This window comes from Malaya genurostris, chromosome 3, assembly GCF_030247185.1.
Source record: "Malaya genurostris strain Urasoe2022 chromosome 3, Malgen_1.1, whole genome shotgun sequence".
Classification (NCBI taxonomy): domain Eukaryota; kingdom Metazoa; phylum Arthropoda; class Insecta; order Diptera; family Culicidae; genus Malaya; species Malaya genurostris.
The window spans coordinates 114,055,984-114,075,739 of NC_080572.1; the positions used below are offsets into that span (position 1 = coordinate 114,055,984).

Genomic DNA, 19,756 nt, shown 5'->3' on the forward strand with positions numbered 1-19,756 from the left:
AAGCCGGTATAACAGAAGTCTGTTCGTTTAGTAAGTAACTAAAATAGCCACAACAAAACAGTTTTAAGCAAAAGAATTTTTCCCTTTTTCGCATCGTCGTACTAAATGACAGTATGCAATTTTTACCGCATTTTACCCTATACCTCCGGAACCGGAAGTCGGATCCGGATGAAATTCAATTGCAACCTATGATACTATAAGTCCTTGCATTTGAGCATAAGCTTGTGAAGCCATCTCTGAGAAAAATGAGTAAGATTATTAGACACATACGCACACATAGACATTGTTCAGTTCGACGAATTGTGTTGAATGGTATAGGACATTTGGGTATCTCGGCCAATTTTTAGTCGAATTTTTTGCTTGACCTTTCTATATGCATAAAAACTGGTCTTTTGTATCAACTGAACACTGATGTTTGAAACATGGGGAGTTCCTAACTCGTAGAGTCGGGAGAACAGTTAATAAAGATTAGGACACAACAATGAATTTTAATTTATAATTTTTTAAATAACACAATAACATACATAGTTTTGAAATAAAACTTATGCTCAAATATGTTAACTTCTATTTAAATTTTGAAATTCAAACACATCCTATTTACATGTACATGTTCATTTTTAAGAAAAATTAGGAAGCTTATTTAAAAAAAATTGTTGCTCATTTTACCCTGTTAATCCCAAGCCGAAAGCTCAATCTAGAACAAATTTAATAACAGGCTATGGGACCTAGAGAATCTATGATTTTAAAAACCGGTTCATCCGCTTCTAAGATATTGAAGTGATTTCCGGTTTGGAATACACAATTAATTTTTTCGATATTTCCGGTATTGTCAAAATCTAGAAATAAGATACCGGTATACCAAAAATCAATCTATTTGGACATCAACTTACCAAATTTTTCCATTTCAAAAATTATATATATATATATATATATATATATATATATATATATATATATCTATATATATATATATATATATATATATATATATATATATATATATATATATATATATATATATATATATATATATATTTATATATATATATATATGAATATATATCTATATATATATATATATATATATATATATATATATATATATATATATATATATATATATATATATATATATATATATATATATATATATATATATATATATATATATATATATATATATATATATATATATATATATATATGTATATATATATATATATATATATATATATATATATATATATATATATATATATATATATATATATAATTATAAAAATTTGAATGTATTGGATTGAATTTTTCCATATCATGTATAAAAACACGCCCCTCAAAATGAAATTTCGATATTTATCAGTATGTAATTCCTGAACCCGAAGTCGTATCCAGATAAAATTTGGTAGGGTTATATGAGGTAGTAAGACCTGTCATTTGAACGTACGCTTGTGAAAATTGGAAGAGCTGTCTCTGAAAAAAATCCATAGCACGTTTTTAGTTTATTTTGCACATTTTACCCCGTAACTCCCGAACCGGAATTCGGATCCAGATGAAATTCAATAGCAATCTATGAGAGTATAAGGCCTTTAATTTGAATCTTAGTTGAAGAAAATCGGTTAAGCGGTTTCTGAGAAAATGGAGTGCACTTTTTTTGCACATTTTACCCCGTTTTACCCGAACCGGAAGTCCGATCCGGGTGAAATTCAATTGCAATCTATGGAGCCAATAGAACTTTCATTTGTATCTAAGTTTGTGAAAATCGCCATCTCCGAGAAAATCGAGTGCACATTTTTGTTACATACACACATACAGACACACAGACATTTGCTCAGTTAGCCATCCGGGCATCGGTTTTGACAGTGATTGCATAGCGTTTCTATATGAGAAAGGCAAAAACTTCTCATATACTCTTGAGTTCCATTTTCTACGAGTTCCTCCTGCATCCGTTCCAATTTGTTACCTTTGCGATCACAATGCCAATTAAGGGATAAAAGTAATTATACAAATGAATGCTCTAACAAATCTTTTCTTTTTATTTGATCAACAGTTATATAACCAGGAATTAACCGAATTTTATTTAAATGTGTAATGAGATAGTCAAAATTTTTAAATATTCAAAGTAGGACTTTCCGGGGGTTTACGTCTAAGAAAAATCAAAACAACGTCTGTAATACACGCCGCAAGCTCTTATTTGTTTATTTTGATAACTTACAGTCAGAGGTCAGTTCGCTAGGTTCACTACTTGAATGTTTATTGATAGTACAACGCTTAGAAACGATGCAGGAATGTTATAGCGAATAGCTGCTAGGGTCCAGTTGGCGTTGTTGTATCTGTTGGTCAATCCAATTCCGGAAGTTAGAGACATCAGCGTACACTCCTGGAATTGCATTTTCCCCACATCCAATACCCCACGCTACAATTCCTGCTTGGTAGTAGTGCATGTGAGAACCTTGTATAGGACAAACCAACGGTGATCCACCATCTCCCTTGCAGGTATCGCGGCCTTTCTCTCCACCAGCACAAATAAAACTTTTATGGAGTGTAAATTTCGGTCCCAATCGCGTAGTTCTCAGTGCCGTCTGACACTGTGATGGCGTCACAATGGGCAGTTCTATTTTTTTCAAAATCACTTGATATGTTCCCGATTTACCAAACACATCCTTCCCCCAACCGGAAGCTAAACATCTTTGTTGGTCGAACTTCGTTCCTTGTGGTGGAAGGCAAACTGTTTGAATACCTTCATCCAAATTGAATGGTGAATCGAGGAATAGAAGAGCGATGTCGTTGTACAGTCCTCCTTTGTAATAATCGGGGTGCGAAATCGCTTCAACCACAGAACGATCCTGCATAGCATGGATGCTAATGATTTTCTTGTGAACAAAGTACGGTTTTTGGAATACATTACCTGATGCGGGTAGATCTCGTTTCGTGTTTGTGTATCCCATTCTCCCGCACGGACTTTCAGTTGAGCGGGTGTTCTGTTGTGCAAACAGTGAGCAGCCGTGAGGACAACTTTTGGGTGAATCAAAGATCCTCCGCACAGGTAAACGTTCACTACCTGGTCTAGAGCATTTTCTTGGCGTAACACAGCTACCATCCATGGGAACTCACCATACTCAGCTTCACTATCCTTCTGTCCGGTGATACGGAAACCGATTCCATCGGCATTACGCTTCCCACAACCTGGGTGAATCAAAACAGGATCAATCGGGATCTTAGTTGTTGGGGGTGATGGTGGCTCCTGAATCTGAACAAAATGTACGATTAAGATCACTTAACATTCTATGTACACTAAAATAAATTTCTTACAATATCTTCTTCATAGCAACATTGTAAAAGATAATCTACACAGGGGTTGTCATCGTCGAAGCGGATGTCAATTTGTCCTTCCCCAGTTGTACTAGCATTCGTGCATAAGTATTTCTGAATACAACGTTGACCACTTTGGCATGATGACTGCAAAGTAATAATTTAGTAGTTTCACCGTTACGAATTGAGCTATGAGTTATACCATTGATCCTACGGGTGGGGCAGGTGGTGGTGTGCTGCTCACACTAGAGCCAACATCCTGTGGTGCTTTGGTGAATAAACTATTGATGAGATCGTCTAGATCACCGTCTTCAGCAGAAATCGTTGTCACGATGAGGGCGATCACACAGAACGACACCAATGCTTGCCTCATTCTGAATGCTGAGCTACAAATGTCGAAGCGAATGATGAAACAAGACGATTTATAAACAAAAATAAATAAGCAATTTATAACGTTGCTCGTTAGTTCCGTAAAGATCGCATTACCATTATGAGCATGATGCTATTGTCATCTTATTTGCGTTCAATGAACTTCTCTGAAGTGCGAACAATCTCTTAGTTAGTTTTTTAGAATTATTAAGATATGTGAATGAAAATTTATTTATCGAAAGCGTCCCCATTTTCAGGAGAATTTTTAATCTACAAGAATACCTCTTCAATATCTGGCTATGTCGGAAATTGTATAGCATTCTATCTAGCAGGATTGAAACAGGGAAATCCCCATAAACATCTTTCAATCTATGCAGATCAATTGGATCTACTGGAGCATAAATATTGTGTCAATATGAGAAAACTGTGATGCATTTTTAATACTCTCGGTATTCTCCAGATTTGACAGTATGTTTTGTAATAAAATTCTGCTACAAAACGTTTATTAGATGTATATTTGCGGTGCTTGAATAAAAGTATTATCTATGCATCAAAACAATCAAACTGCTTGTCTCAAGGGAAACGTTCGTAGTTAACATAAGTCCTAATTAGTCGTAAATTTCAATAAACGGGGTAAAGAGCCATTGTCAACTACAAGGAAGCTGGAATTTCCACTATTCTTACCCATAACGTCTCAGTTTAATGGCTTACCCCATCATGAAAATCATATTTTGAACAACAAAATTGATGATAACACATAAAAAACACAATTGAATTGTTTGATGACATATTAAATACATTTAAGCTGAGAGATTCCAAGAGCGATAATAAGCTATTTACAATAATTCATATGTATAAATAATTCAAATTTCAACAATCACAGTGAAAACTGACTTTTGAACTCGGAGGCCTGGAGCGCCAAGTATCATATACAATTCGAAACAGTTCGTATAGATCGCAAAATGTCGGTTTGTAAGTGCCTAAAATATACACTTGATTTTCTAGAAGATAGCAGAACAAAATTTTGCAAAGTTAGATTCACATGAAAGGTCATACTTTCCCATAAAATTTCGTCTTGATACGACTTCCGATTTTGGAATTACAGGATGATAAGTAAAATTTCAATTTCGCAAATATTTTCATATACATGGCGAAGTAAAAACGAACTCAAATCCTTTTATACTAGCCACATAATTCTGATTCAAGTCGAAACTTGAAAAACGGGACTAAGAGACGTCAAACACAATCAAGTTCTACTAGCTCTGATATGCCATCATTAATATAGCAACGCTGTATGCTACCTGGGAAGCGGAAGTCGGATAAAATTCAATAGCAGCCAATTCAACCGGTTATTTGAGTCTAAGTTTGCGAAAATCGACTCATACGTCTCTGTGAAAATGAAGAAAGTCCTGTTTTTGAGTTTTTGATTACTACTTCTGGTACTTCCGGAACCGGAACTGGGAGCGGTATAGCTGAAATCGGTTCGTTTAGCCAGCAACTAAACTAATGTATGAATTGAAATAGTTTCGAGCCAAACTTTGAAGATTTTTCCCGTATTTTGCCTTATCGCTCTAAATAACGGGTTGCATTTTCATACACACTTCACTCTGTAATTCCAGAACAGGACGCCAGATCCGAACGGAATTCAATGACAGGTTATGGGACTATACAGCCTTTTCTTTGAACCTAAGTTTAAGAAAATCGTTTGAACGGTCTCTAAGAAAATCAACTGATTTTTTTACATATTTTTGCACATTTTACTTCGTTACTCTCGAATCGGAAGTTCGATCCGGATAAAATTCAATAGCTCCGTTTGATTTCGAATATATCGATTCTCAGTTCCAGGCTCGATTTGTACTGTGAATTGTGATCAAAAACATCAAATCGGATTCCGAGCTCCAAAACTTTATTTTCTCAGGGCTACCGGAATCGATTTTCTCAAATTTAAGCTCAAATGAAAGATCTTATAGTCTTATAGATTGTTATTGATTTTTATCTGGTTCCGACTTCGGGTACCTGAATTGCGGTTAGAGTGTGTTTAAAATCTCATATAGAGCGACGGTGCACAAAACCGAATAAAATCTTCCAAATTTGCCAAAAAAAAAACTACAAGGATCAGCCACATGGGGTTGTTCGAGCCATTGATGTGGAACAAGGCAACCATAATTTCTAATGATCTACAATCAAAAAGTTGAATCAATCCGAACCAACACCGAACATCATTTGTCTTGATTTGCATTTGTTTTATAACCGACGAAATTACACCATTATCCCAAATGCATGCAATTATATCTTTGTACATACTTGCGATTTCGGTAATTAAGCTTCTCTTCGCCAGGCTTGTATTCAAGTTTTTCATGCAAGCAGTTTTTTTAGCGTTAAGTTTAACTGCCATTCTGCGATTTCAGTTGAAGCGATAAACTATTTCTCATTATCAATCGAGATCATCTAATATAAATTAGAAATTAATCTTAAGCATTCAAAATTTATCCAGGGGTAGTTGTCAATTTCTCATGGGGAAACGACATAACATGGAATTCCGAGCTTGCATGACACAAGATCAGAGCATACCAATTAAGGGCTGAGGCCAGTGTATTTTAGGGCGTTTTGAAGAGCTATTTTCACGCTTCAAATCAGATTTTCTCAGAAACGGTGACGAATATAAAAAAAAACTCAACTGTCAATCTCTTAGAGAATTAGTTTAGATTATTCTGTGAAAATTTCAGAATGATTCATTGACTTAGCGGTCGGGAAAGTCTTTTTTCTGAAGGAAGAATTGCATAGCTGAAAACGGCAACATTCAACTTGTTCATTGAATATCTCGTCTTCAAAAGCATGGATCAAAAATCTATCCTGACAATGTCTAGATACATGTTGTCGCGATAAGAATTAAGTGAATGTTATTTTTGTAATGGTAAGTACGTTTCTATGGCGGCACCATTTTTTTCTGCGTAACTGGGACGTAACGAAACATGGGAGAGCAATAAAATCGGCTTATCAAGGCTGCCAAACAAGCGGTAGCTTTATTGGATTTTATGTGATGTAGTCAAACTTGTAACCGAAAATATCAAAACTTTCTTGGCCACCCGGCCACATCGAGAGTCATTTTACACATTTACGAGAGAGCATGGAGAGAAATGTAATACGCACAGCGAGCGACACGGTTTTACGCTAACAACTGGCATCAGCCCTTAAAGCTTCAAATCGTTTTATGGTACGTTTTTGTCTTGCTGTCTAGCAACAACCTACCTCTAGCATGCTAGGAGTAGGACTGAAACGTTAGCTTTAATTTCGCTTCTGTTTATAGATTCGCGTGCTTCCAACAGTTTCGCTTTTGCATCGATTGACCAATCAGAGCGATGCTCTCTCTTAGATACATCGCTCACTCCTTCAAAACCGTCGTCTATAGGGACCGTGCACGAGGGCGTGGTTTAGTGGCCGGCGACGACAGCGCACGAGGCGGCGAGTGGATAAAATAATGCGACCATAGCAAAACTTGTAAACTGAGTTTGAAAATACTTTTTAGCGTATTTTCTCTGCGGATTTTTTTCCGAACCCTATGGAATTATTCGCGTGTGGTGCGAACGATTGTGCAACATCGACTGACTATTAAATTTTGAATCGAATTATTCATTCTGTATCTAAATACGGCCACGTCATTTTCTGTAATTGCAGTTGGATTTGTGTTTAATATTTGTCATATTCACTCAGATTCAAACACTCGAACGATATTCTCAGCACATTAAATGATTTTTCAATCGACTTGACCGGAAACACTGAAAAATATCTTACTAAAACATTCTAATTTCAGACCATTAGTAAAAATTGCTTCTGTGTAATTTCTTTTTATACTTTCACTCAAAGAAAATAACCCCAATAAAAAGTTTAAATATTTTTTAAATGAAGTACGTTTATCTCGAAGTTGTTCTTACTTTCGCTGAATTGCAATCATTACACCACTTGCTATTACTTTATTTTCAGAGCAAAAAAGACTCAAATAATTTTCCATCCGTCAAACTTTGAAATGGGTCACAGTTTTAGATAAATTTAGCTACTCGATAAAATATAACTGCCCGACCGTCAAATTTTAACTAAAAGTTCAAATAATTCACAGGATGGTACATAGCAAGAAAATAAATTGTAAGCGTAAAAATGCTAGCAATCTCAGCAATAGCCAGTTTGACGTATATTGAAAATACGAGTCACGAAGCTAACAACAACTAATCATTTTATTGAAACGCTGAACTGTTTTGCCTTTCTCATATAGAAAGGTTATACAATCACTTGAAAATCGACTTGTAAAAATTGGCCAAGTGTCATATACCATTCCACTCAGTTCGTCGAGCTGAGCAATCTATCTTTGTGTGTGTTCTCGAAAATGACTTAATCGATGTTGACCAACTTAGATTCAAATGAAAGGTTCTACACGGAATTCTTGAATTTCATCCGGATCAGACTTTCGGTTCCGGAATGATAGGGCAAAGCGTGTTAAAAATTGTGTACCGTCACTTGAAGAGTCGAAACGAAAAAAGTAAAAAGTTTTCTAAATTGATCTCGAAAGTATTCCCGGTTTTCGAATAACGACGGCAGATAATAGTCATACACTCAAAAAAAGATCTCACTTTTTTTACACTTTGTCCGGTATTCCTAATCTTAGGTTCAAATGAATGATCTTATGCTCCTACCGAAAATTAAGCATATTTTTCGGTTGCAATTAAAATCATGTTAGTTGATGGCCATACGAACCAACTTCGATTATATGTTCTCGGGTTCTAGTGCCCGAAATACCTACAATAGTGGAACTCCCTTCGTTTTCTCATCGATGTCAGAGAACTGTTTCATTCTGTAGGTTATACTAGTTAATGCACAAACAATCTCTTTGGTTTATTTTAAGAATCGGAGAGAAATATTTTTAATAGTATACCACAGTATAATATATGAGAATATGATTGATGTGAGAAAAGGATCATTACACCACTATGTTGTATTAAAACAGGTTTTTGACTATTTTATTCAGCGTGAACATATGGTAACAGTGTAAAGCTATGGTAGAGTTTTTTCGCCTATTCGCCACTAATGGCGCTACTTGTTATCGTGCACGGTCCCTATGGCAGTTAAATCCGGTATGCCGTGGGTTGATACATTCAAATCGAAACGTAGAAATATTTCCTATCAAATGATGAAATAATATTAATAATTTTTTTTTTTTTATTCAATAGTAACATGTTTGAAGGCACACTGCTTAAGCTCTTAGATGCCAAGGGCATTTTCTTATTTTAAATTAAAACTAACTTAAAACTAGGGTATTATCATTAGGGTAGTGGCGAATTCCGGTCGCAATGGTCGATTCTGCAAATTCAGTCTGCAGCTGGCGATCGGCAATGGTCGGTGGATTAAATATGGCATTAGTTTCTTCTAGATGACGATTATACGTTTCAATGGGTCCGCGGGAAACACCCCAATATTAATAATTGATAATATTAATAATTGATACAAAATAGACTGAGCTGTAAGTGTTTAAAACCTGACCACATTTCTACGTGTAGTTTTTCTTGAGTTTCTGATTTGCACCACTATATAGAAAATAAAGATGTGTTCCACATCAAAAGACCTCAGCATACAGTAAAATATCTATATTTCCAGGAATAGTTGACTGATTCTTACAATCTATGGATTGTTTGATTGATATTACAATGTGGTATATAAATTTGAAACCATGTTTAGTTTTCTAAATAAATTTTAACAAATATTATCAAACGAAAATTGCCTTAAAAATTAGTTTGACTAAGAAGGTAATCATCATATCCAAAAACAGAAATCAATATCAAAAACCACTATTTCCGGTACTTCCGGAACCGGAAACCAGAACCCAAGATAGCCAGAATCGGTTTGTTAGGTTGCCTACTGATAATGGCTATCGATTTGAGTAGTTTTGAGTCCAGTTTAGAAAATTATTTACGGTTTTTGTTTCGCCGGTTTAAGTGACAGTGTACAACATTTAACACACTTTACTCTATAACCCCGGAACCAGAAGTCGCATCCGGATGAAATTTAGGAATTCCATATGCGACTGTGTGACCTTTTATTTGAATATAAGTTTGTGGAAATCGGTCAAACCATCGCTGAGAAAAGTAGTGAGTGCCCCAAGGGTGTATTTTTACCCGTTGCATCGTTGATCGTTGCAGAACACAATCGCTAATGCCCAATATGTATGGGTCTTCCTAGATTTTATAGTAATGCTGGCATACCGTTTTACGGAAAATATGAATTTAATTGCATATAATTACAGAAGATGAGCTTTGATCTATACTCAGAAGGATATGTTTCTACAATGAATATTATTTTATCTGCCAAAATCAAGATCAATTCAATCATCTGTGAGAGGTACTGTTTCCGCTGCATACATATTTTTGTACCGAAATTTTGAATCTCAACAATCTGAGCGGGTTAATTAATCGACTCAACCCGAAAAGTTTTATATCACAGAATAAAAATACAAAACTAATTTTAAAAGCAATTTAGATTCTAGAACTGATTTCAACCGGGTCAAACATTTTAAAAACATATTGTTCTTTGAATAAAATCAATGGAACGAATTACAATGTTGCCATTCTGTCATCTCCAATGTTGATTTGGAATTTCCAAACCGTTTGGTTTTTTTTTATTTCTATGGCCGATGACCTTGTGATCGCGACCATACACGAAATATATTCATTGATATCAGTGCAACTCCGTATGTAAGACTAGCTGAAGTCTTTGTGGGTATAGTACCGTGACTAAATAATATATAATAATTAATTGTGATGCTCTATGCACTCATATTTGTAAAGGCTTCTATCGTATTATTTCAATTCTCACTTAATTCTGAAAAATATCTTGAAATCAAATGTTCTCCATTCATCTAGTAGCGGAAGCCGGACGAACTTCTTTACTGGTTTTAACCCCAACCAATAAAAATCAGACAATTATCATCCAGATGCCAATATTACGATTGACAAATACTCACCACCGAACAACAAGCTCCGAAAAACCGGTCCAACCCGTCAACGGATTCGTCGAAGATGAGATCAGAACAAAATAAACACACAGATAATGCACGCACCGCGATGTGACCACAGAGAAGGAACCATCGGAAACTATTGATCATCTATTTTAAGTTTACCGCTGACCGTCACAATTCCAATTCGAGAAAGATATGCTGTTTCAGCTGTGTGAGTACTAGACGGATGGACAAAACAAAACAGAGAGTATTGTATGTTCGGAACAACATGCCAACTGGTATGGATAGTATTGAAATCGTCGTTTTAATCAGCACTTAAACTACTATCTTCGCCTGAATCATCTGGTTGTGGTACATAAACGTTTATATTTCGTTGTTTGGCCTCCATGTGGCCGTCGATCCATGTTCGGATTTGGCTTATTTTTGTAAATACATCTGGAACCGCCTTTTCCCCACACTGACTTCTGCTCCAGGAGTATATGCCAACTTGATAGAATTGTCGTGGCCTTCCGGGGATGGTACAAAACAACGGCGAGCCTTCGTCTCCTGTACAAAGATTTATACCAGCTTCATCTCCAGCACATTGGAATATCTCGTTTAGTTTGAAGGTAGTTTTATACGGGAGGGCTTTTCGTATTCTGAACTCACAGTCGTTGTGTTCGACCAACTGTAGCTCAACCATTTTCATAATTGAACTTAACTGATCGGAGGATTTTTCCATCGGCGTAACACCCCAACCGGTGGCTAAACAGTACCTGTCGTTGAAAACCACATTGGCATCTGGCAAGCAAATACGGTTGGCAGTCGAAGTAAAATCCACTTTGTCTTCAAGGACCAAGAGCGCGACATCATAAATTCTGGATGTTGGTAAAAAGCTTGGGTGAATGATGATCTCACTCACTTTGCGTATCTGAAATTAAAGATAAATTTAAAATTAGGAAAATGGTAACATATACATAACTTTTTATTGGATGGGTAAAAACTGATGAAATTATGGGAAAAACTAGTTTGGAGTGGAATGGTTTTATGCACAAAATTTAGTAACAATCTGTTAATAGGTCGCCACTTCGAACGAAACAAATGCAAAGAAATGCAACCTCGTGAACACAAGAAAGATGAGAAATTTACTTTAAGCACAAATTTTGTAATTTTAAAACCTGTTCGAATAGCAAATGAAATTGTTATACGTCGTTTCTGAAATTGACTGGTAATAATCCCATTGATTCTGATAATGTTAATAATTCAATTGGGGTAAGTTGCTAACGTGTCAACTGTTGCTGTGTTCAACATATTGCATTTTCAAAAGCAAACTTCAAAATATTAGTACACTAGAGAATCAAATTAACCCAAAATTAATTTACGTACCTGTTTTTACGCGTTTTATTTGAAATAACGCGATGTTTTATTTAATTTACGCGATGATCGCGTGAAAAAGTTTTTGCATAATGAAGGAGATTTTTATTTATCTAACATGCTTCTGAGAGTTGAATATTATGAAATGTACATTACGAAATTGTTTGGTTTCATAGAGAAAGTTAAGTTAAGATCGTGGGTATCCAAAAAAATTGCTGGAAAAAAGAAATCATTATATAAACTCGTGACTGGTGGGTTTTGAGTACGTTATATTGTCGTAGTACTATAGTAAGCAAATTGACATACTGTGACAATGTCTGTGGAAGTTCTTGTCGATCCAAAATCTCCTTGGAATGTAGGCCTTAAAATGTACTAATGTAATTACATTAATGTGTTTCTTTTTTGTGGTTCATACTCATGGTATCACATTCAGCTAATGGGATCATTGTGATGAATTATGAAGAAGTGCTTGTTCATCCAAAAACTACCTCGAGTTCAGACCTTAGAATCTACCAGTGCGTAAACGAACTTATTGCTCACGGTCTATACTCATGATATCACTAGCAGTTACTATGCTTATTGTAGATGCTCAGGGTCACCCTAATACTACATGGAGCTTAGGCCTTAAGATCAATCAGCATAAGAAACTTACATTAATGAACTTATTGTCCTCGTCCTATACTCGTGATACAACATGCAATTAGTAGATTTATTATTAATGATCTGTGCCATCCAAAAACTACCTGGAGTTCAGGTCATAAGATCTACCAGAAAAACAAAAGTGATTCCCTGAAGTCCTTGGAGGGCTGAAAATATTTGAAACTATTCCATGACTATGCCAGCATTGAGAAATTATACATAATCTGCTGATTGCTCGTGTAGATCTTAGGACCTGTTTTCACTGAAGTTCTTGTATGACTAAAAATATTCCTAAAATAGAATCGAAATAGACAAAGAAGCGGTGTTTAGCTCCTCAAAATACGAGAAAATATCAGGAATAGATCCAAATAGACAAATAGGCAATGTGTAGCTCTAAAATATGAACAGCGAACAAAGAATAGATATAAGCCGTTGTAGTTCTTGCTGTGGCACAGTATAGTTCTTAAGGACATGTTCCAAATAATTATTGGATCTTGGAATATCTCTTACGGATTTCCATAGTCTCAGAATACACTCAGATAGTCTTAACTGCTTTGGCACATGGACGTATTTAGATTTTTATGTTATTTATATTAAAATCGAATAGAATTGAAAAACCTTTTTTCTGCGAAAAAATTGAAATAACGTGATGTTTTATTTAATTTACGCGAAAATTAATTTACGCTCCCTTGACTTTGCGCACCCGAGTTGGCGGTTCAATGCATACGGCGCTGGTCTTACAAGCCAGTTGCCAGGTCGGCCCCGACCTGGAAGGATTCATAATGTCAGTAGGATCGTAGTACTAGCCATGCAATGGTTCTGTACGCTAAGAATCGGCTGCGAAATCTGTTGAAACAGAAAGGGCAAATTCCACAAAAGTAATGTAATGCCAAGACTTTGCGCATAAATTTAGTTTCCAGTGTATGTAGAACATTTTGAACTCCATTGATCCGTGAAATTGTAAAGAAATACATATGACATCCAAAACGTAACATTCAATCTTCTTTTATTAACTTAGACATAACATGATATTCATTCAACCGAAGAGATTTCTGTTTTGTATTTTGCTGTTTTGCTGCTGGGATAACTCAAAACAAACTTTTCAAATTTTTCATTTTATTATCTGTGTGTATGTGTGTGTGTGTGTGTGTGTGTGTGTGTGTGTGTGTGTGTGTGCAGAAAAAATAATGTTTCCGTTTATTTTGTTTTTTGATTGAGTTAATCGTTTCGTAACAGTTCGGCTGAAAAGTTCGTATCGTTTAATAGAAACACACATTTTTTTGCCAAAATTCGTTTTTATTATTCAACATAATTGCCATCAGAGGCGATACAGCGATTATAGCGATCTTCCAACTTTTCGATACCATTTTTGTAGTACGATTTGTCCTTTGCCTCAAAATAGGCCTTAGTTTCAGCGATTACCTCTTCATTGCTTCTAACTTTTTTACCAGCGAGCATTCTCTTGAGGTCTGAGAACAGGAAAAAGTCACTGGGGGCCAAATCTGGAGAATACGGTGGATGAGGGAGCAATTCGAAGCCCAATTCGTTCAATTTCAGCATGGTTTTCATCGACTTGTGACACGGTGCATTGTCTTTATGAAACAAAACTTTTTTCTTGTTCAAATGAGGCCGTTTCATTGAAATTTCGTCCTTCAAACGCTCTAATAACGCTATATAATAGTCACTGTTGATGGTTTTTCCCATTTCAAGGTAGTCGATGAAAATTATACCATGCGAATCCCAAAATACAGACGCCATAACCTTACCGGCCGACAGTTGAGTCTTTCCACGCTTTGGTTTCGGTTCATCGCGTGCAGTCCACTCAGCTGACTGTCGATTGGACTCCGGAGTGAAGTGATGGAGCCATGTTTCGTCCATTGTTATATATCGACGAAAAAATCGGTTATATTTCGATATAACAGCTCCAAACACTGCTCAGAATCATCAATTCGTTGTTGTTTTTGATCTATTGTGAGATCACGCGGCACCCATTTTGCACAAAGCTTTCTCATATCCAAATATTCGTGAATAATATGCCCAACACGTTCCTTTGATATCTTTAGGGTGTCAGCTATCTCGATCAACTTCACTTTACGGTCATTGAAAATCATTTTGTGGATTTTTTTCACGTTTTCATCGGTAACAGCCTCTTTTGGACGTCCACTGCGTTCATCGTCTTCGGTGCTCATACGACCAGTACGAAATTTTGCAAACCACTTACGAATTGTTGCTTCGCCCGGTGCAGAGTCTGGATAACACTCATCAAGCCATTTTTTGGTATCGGCGACACTTTTTTTCATCAAAAAGTAGTGTTTCATCAACACACGAAATTCCTTTTTTTTTCATTTCCATTCACAGTAACAAAAGTAGCTTCACTCAAAATGCAATATCTCACAAACTAATAATCAGACAGCTCTCAAATTTATACACGTATCTTTTGAAGGTTGGTACTAACTGAAAATGGTATGGATTTAATTCTAGTGGCGCCCTCTCATAGAAACGATACGAACTTTTCAGCCGATCTGTTATACAAAGCAAATCATGTTCCGAGAACACCATTCCATCGGCCAGCCCCACCTAAATGAAATGCTTCCATCAAATGGATTCAAACGATTCAGAAACACTTGCAATTCCTTACTATTGGCAAGCAATCGACGCGTATCTCGAATTGTATGAATAATAAACATTTTCAGAGCTTACCTATGCTCGAATTTGCATATATTAAAACTGAAAGAAGGAATTTTGAGCTGAAAAATCTAACATATTCAAAAAATCTTCTCTTAATCCACCTATATTCTGATAATGCCTTTTTTCTGTCATTGACTGTCGTATTATCTCGAACGATAACGTCCATCTCTACTGACCAGCATTGTTTTTATGCCTGGACGATCAGTGAATACGAAGGCGCTTCGAGAATATTTGTAAAATGACTGAGCTCTTAGTTATCTATGCGACAGAGCACTACGTGTGCAGCTTTGCTCTTATACGTCTTCTCCGTTCATGCATAAATAGGATCTTCCTCGAGGCAGTAACCTTGGCCCACTACAGTTTGTGCTGTTCTTCAACGATGCTGTTTCACCACTTGGCGTTGCACAGTGGGAAAAAATGGACCAAAAACGCGACGATTTTTTGGAGGCATGAGACAGCTGACCGCAAAGCACTTTTTTGGTGTAAAATGGTCAGTAAAATCGATTCCATGTATTTAGAAAGACCGCACGAAACGCTATCATGTTCATTTTACTCCAAGTTCCCTTTTTATACTGCTTTGCATTCAAGCTAAACTATATAACATAAAACCTAAGAACATGCAGAATAGCGAATAGAGATTTTCTGATGTAAAAAAGTCTAACAAATCGATTGCATATAGTTTTAATGACCGCAGCAAACTCGTTGTACCGTTTTACCCCATTTCTTTCCAGTTATAAAATTCAGTTGAAATATGATCTACAATCCAAAAGCAGATCCAATACGATCTATCAATTTTGGTTCATATTACGTACAAAACATCTGTGATCCAATCAAACACAATGGGAATGGCAGTACCAGCCTGTTTAACCCGTTTAACCCAATTTATATCAAAAGTCATATTTCTGGTTAAACTTTCTTTCGCATACCGAATGCAGGCTAATTGCGGTTGATGAAAATCGATTGATATTACGAAGAAAGACGCAAAAATAAGATTACAAATGGATTCAATGACCGCAAGAATCTTGTTATACCGTTTTACCCCAATTTATTTCCTAAGTCGTATTTCTGGTTAAACTTTCTTTGGCATACCGAAAGCAGGCTGATTGTGGTCGATGACAATCGATTGATATTACGAAGAAAGACCTAAAAATAAGATTACAAATGAATTCAATGACCGCACGAATCTTGTTATACCGTTTTACCCCAATTTATTTCAATCTGTCGTAGACGAATCGCTGTCAGCAGAAGACACTGACGATACTGATGAGTGGTGATGAGAAAATAAAGAAATAATTATCTGTGCACAAAAACGAAAGAATGAAAACATTTTTTTTTCATATTAATTTTTTTAATAATTTTTCAAATCAACGTACATTGATCATGTTAGTGCAAAAATGTTCAAAGAGCTGCTTAAGCCAATGCGTATTTTCAAAAAAATTTAGTATAACATAAAAGATCTCAAAACTGTTATAAAACCTTCAATGACAGTTATAAACCATAAAATGAATTTGGATCGTTGAAGTTTTTTACGTAATATGGACCAATATTGACAATTTGTATTAGATCTGCTTCCGAATGGTAGATCAAAAGGCTGAATTAAAAAAATATTAAGGCTCAATTAAAAAAAAATTAGTATAAAACGGTATAACAGAAATCGTGCGGTCATTGAATCCATTTGTACTCTTATCTCTAGGTTCTTCTTGGTAATATCAATCGATTTTTATCAACCGAAATCAGCCTGATTTCGGTAAGCGAAAGAAAGTTTAATAAGTAATTTGACTTTTGAATTGAATTGGGGTAAAACGGTATAACAAGATTCGTGCGGTCTTTAAATTAATTTGTAATCTTATGTTTTGGTCTTTCTTCGTAATATCAATCGATTTTCACCAATCGTAATGACATACATTGGGGTAAAGCGGGTTAAACGTCCGTGCTGTTGAAAATTGTGTTCATCTTTACGAGCTTCCAGATATTTTCGTTGACTGGTGACGATATTTTTTTTAATAAACTGTACCGTTTAATATCAAGTTATAACTTTTTACCATAAAATCAATCCTATAGTATTCGACTATTAAATTGATAGACAAATGCTTGTTACAGTCGAATTTCTCAATGACCTCGGCGTTTTGTTTAATGCTAAACTCACCTTTAATCAACACTGATCAACTTTAATTTTCAAAGCAACGGTGCAACTAGAATTTATTGCAAACAATAGTCGAGACTTAAAGGATCCGTATTGTTTGAAAGCGTTGTATTGCTTGTTGGTACGTACACCACTTGAAAATGCGTTTTGGACACCTTACGAACTTGAATTTTAATAAAATTTGAATCGTGGAGATGAATGAATTTCAACGCCTAAATTAAGCCAGCTAAAGAAATGTTCACATTGTTCACATTTCAGGTACAAAAAAAAAGTTTCGGCAAGAACAATTGAACCATTATTTGAATGTTCATAATAGTTCTCACAACTATTCTTGACACAAGGAGTAAAATTAGGTAGCTGTATATATCGAGCCAACGAAAGCATTTCGCTGAAGCAGAGCAAAGGTTCGAAAAAACTCGTCCTCAAAATAAAAACAAGACAAAACACTAGGTCTTACTACAATCAGATGCGAGAGTAGTCTTCAGCCACACTTCTTAATATTTTATTTCGGCTGCGGAGTCTGTTGAAACAGAAGGTCAATGTGGAAATGTAATATTATGGTTTTGCTTTGATTTGCTTACCTGTCGATTTTCCAGTTCATCAGTTACATCCCAAACTCCGGCAAACACCAACAGTGACGAGTTTTTCTTCTTCCGAACACAACTAGCAGCAGTCAAAACAACAAAATCATCGATTAGCGATCCGCCACAATGGAACACGCTTTGTTCAATCCCGAATGAGTTGGTGCTCATTGTAAATATTCCAACATTCCAAGGAAATTCGCCACGTTTGGTATCTTCGATGGGCTGGCTATTGACTTCAGTGTTTGATTGTCGAATTCCGCAATCTGGCGGAATCCAATTCTCGGCCAACGAGGTTTCCGGGGACGTAGTCGTTACGGGTGTTGTTTGTTTTGCTGGCGGTGTTTTTCTCGTGCTAGAATCTGCTGCGGTAGTTGCGGGTGGTTTCCTCGTTGGGAAATAAACAATATCATTCTCTTCCTTGTTGCAGCAAACATGCCACATACTAATGCAGTCCTCAGTATCAACACGAAGACTAAAAGCGTGAAGAAATAATGAAAATGCATTACTCGTGAATCTAGATTGACGAACCTGTCCTTGCATTCAGACACACATGTTCCTTTTCCTTGGTTACACTGATTGAAAAAGCTAAGGATTGGGTCGGGCGTGGTTGACCTTCGTCGGTTGAACTGAAACACGCCACCGTCTTCTTGAGCAGTCGCAAGCCCAATCCAACACCATATGAAAGACACTAAAACTGCTACCTTCCAATCCATCGCCGGTCGGGAACTGTTTACCGCGTAGCGGATTTCAAACGGACACATCGTTCCTTTTAGCGTAACATAATGATCGAAAGGGACAGCAGCTTGGGATTGATCTCTTGTTTACTCATCGCCGGGATTCCCCATGTACACTCTTATCTTTGTGGAACCAGCGATATTCAACTATCAGACCGTTCAAATATTCTGATAGCACACAGAAGAGTCGGGTTCATGGACATTAAAATCATTCTTTGAATATTTCTTTATAAAAAAAATTATACGGAACCAAACGAAATTCAGAGCAAATTTCGACGACAAAAGAAAATGCAACCTGTTTGAAAAGAGTTTAAATAAACCAAATTGAAGAATCGTGCTATCCATTTAGTCTTATAGAATATTTCTGATGTAAAAAAGGAGGGTGGGTAATGTCACCGACATGACTAAATGACGACAAACATATTCTACTGTACAATTAAATAACACGGAACAAATGAGAGTAAAAAAACGTATCGTAAGCCCACTGCACTCAACCACTGAATAAATATTCCGTATTTCTGTGTGTCGGTTTTGCACGCTTTTTTCGATGATTCGTTCAACTCATGCGGTTGAGATTCAGCGCGCCCTATTTTGGCACTGAATTTCACCTTAATGCTTGTCTATATCAAAAATTTTAGAAGTCTTCTATTTTGAAAATTTCATCATAAATTGGTGAATTTCGAAGAGACTCTAACAAATCGATAAAATTTACTTCAACTAACCGTACAAAACTTGTTGTACTGTTTTACCTCAATTTAGCATTTTTTTATATATTCAATTGGACTTTGATAGTGTAGTATTGAAACCGGTCAAATACGACGACATATCAATATTAGTCAGTATTACGTAGAAATCTCTAACGATCCAAATAAATTACTGTGGGCGGGTATAGTGTGATGGATTAGCAACCCACGTGGGTTCGATCCCTAACCCCGCA

At 36.0% G+C, this 19,756-nt stretch overlaps 2 protein-coding genes across 2 annotated transcripts; both read right to left on the reverse strand.

The window, feature by feature from the left end:
* Positions 1-2,166: 2,166 nt before the first annotated feature.
* LOC131436140 (phenoloxidase-activating factor 2-like) lies at positions 2,167-10,853 on the reverse strand. Its single transcript, XM_058604656.1, has 5 exons — positions 10,685-10,853; positions 3,512-3,695; positions 3,310-3,456; positions 2,906-3,247; positions 2,167-2,843 (listed from the first exon to the last, which is right to left on the reverse strand). Exons 2-5 carry the CDS (start codon positions 3,680-3,682, stop codon positions 2,289-2,291), a joined length of 1,215 nt encoding a protein of 404 aa, XP_058460639.1. The 5' UTR covers positions 3,683-3,695; positions 10,685-10,853; the 3' UTR covers positions 2,167-2,288.
* A 110-nt stretch (positions 10,854-10,963) lies between these two features.
* Positions 10,964-18,872, reverse strand: LOC131436139 (phenoloxidase-activating factor 2-like). The gene is made up of 3 exons (XM_058604655.1): positions 18,614-18,872; positions 18,083-18,557; positions 10,964-11,588 (listed from the first exon to the last, which is right to left on the reverse strand). Exons 1-3 carry the CDS (start codon positions 18,844-18,846, stop codon positions 10,983-10,985), a joined length of 1,314 nt encoding a protein of 437 aa, XP_058460638.1. The 5' UTR covers positions 18,847-18,872; the 3' UTR covers positions 10,964-10,982.
* Positions 18,873-19,756: the final 884 nt, after the last annotated feature.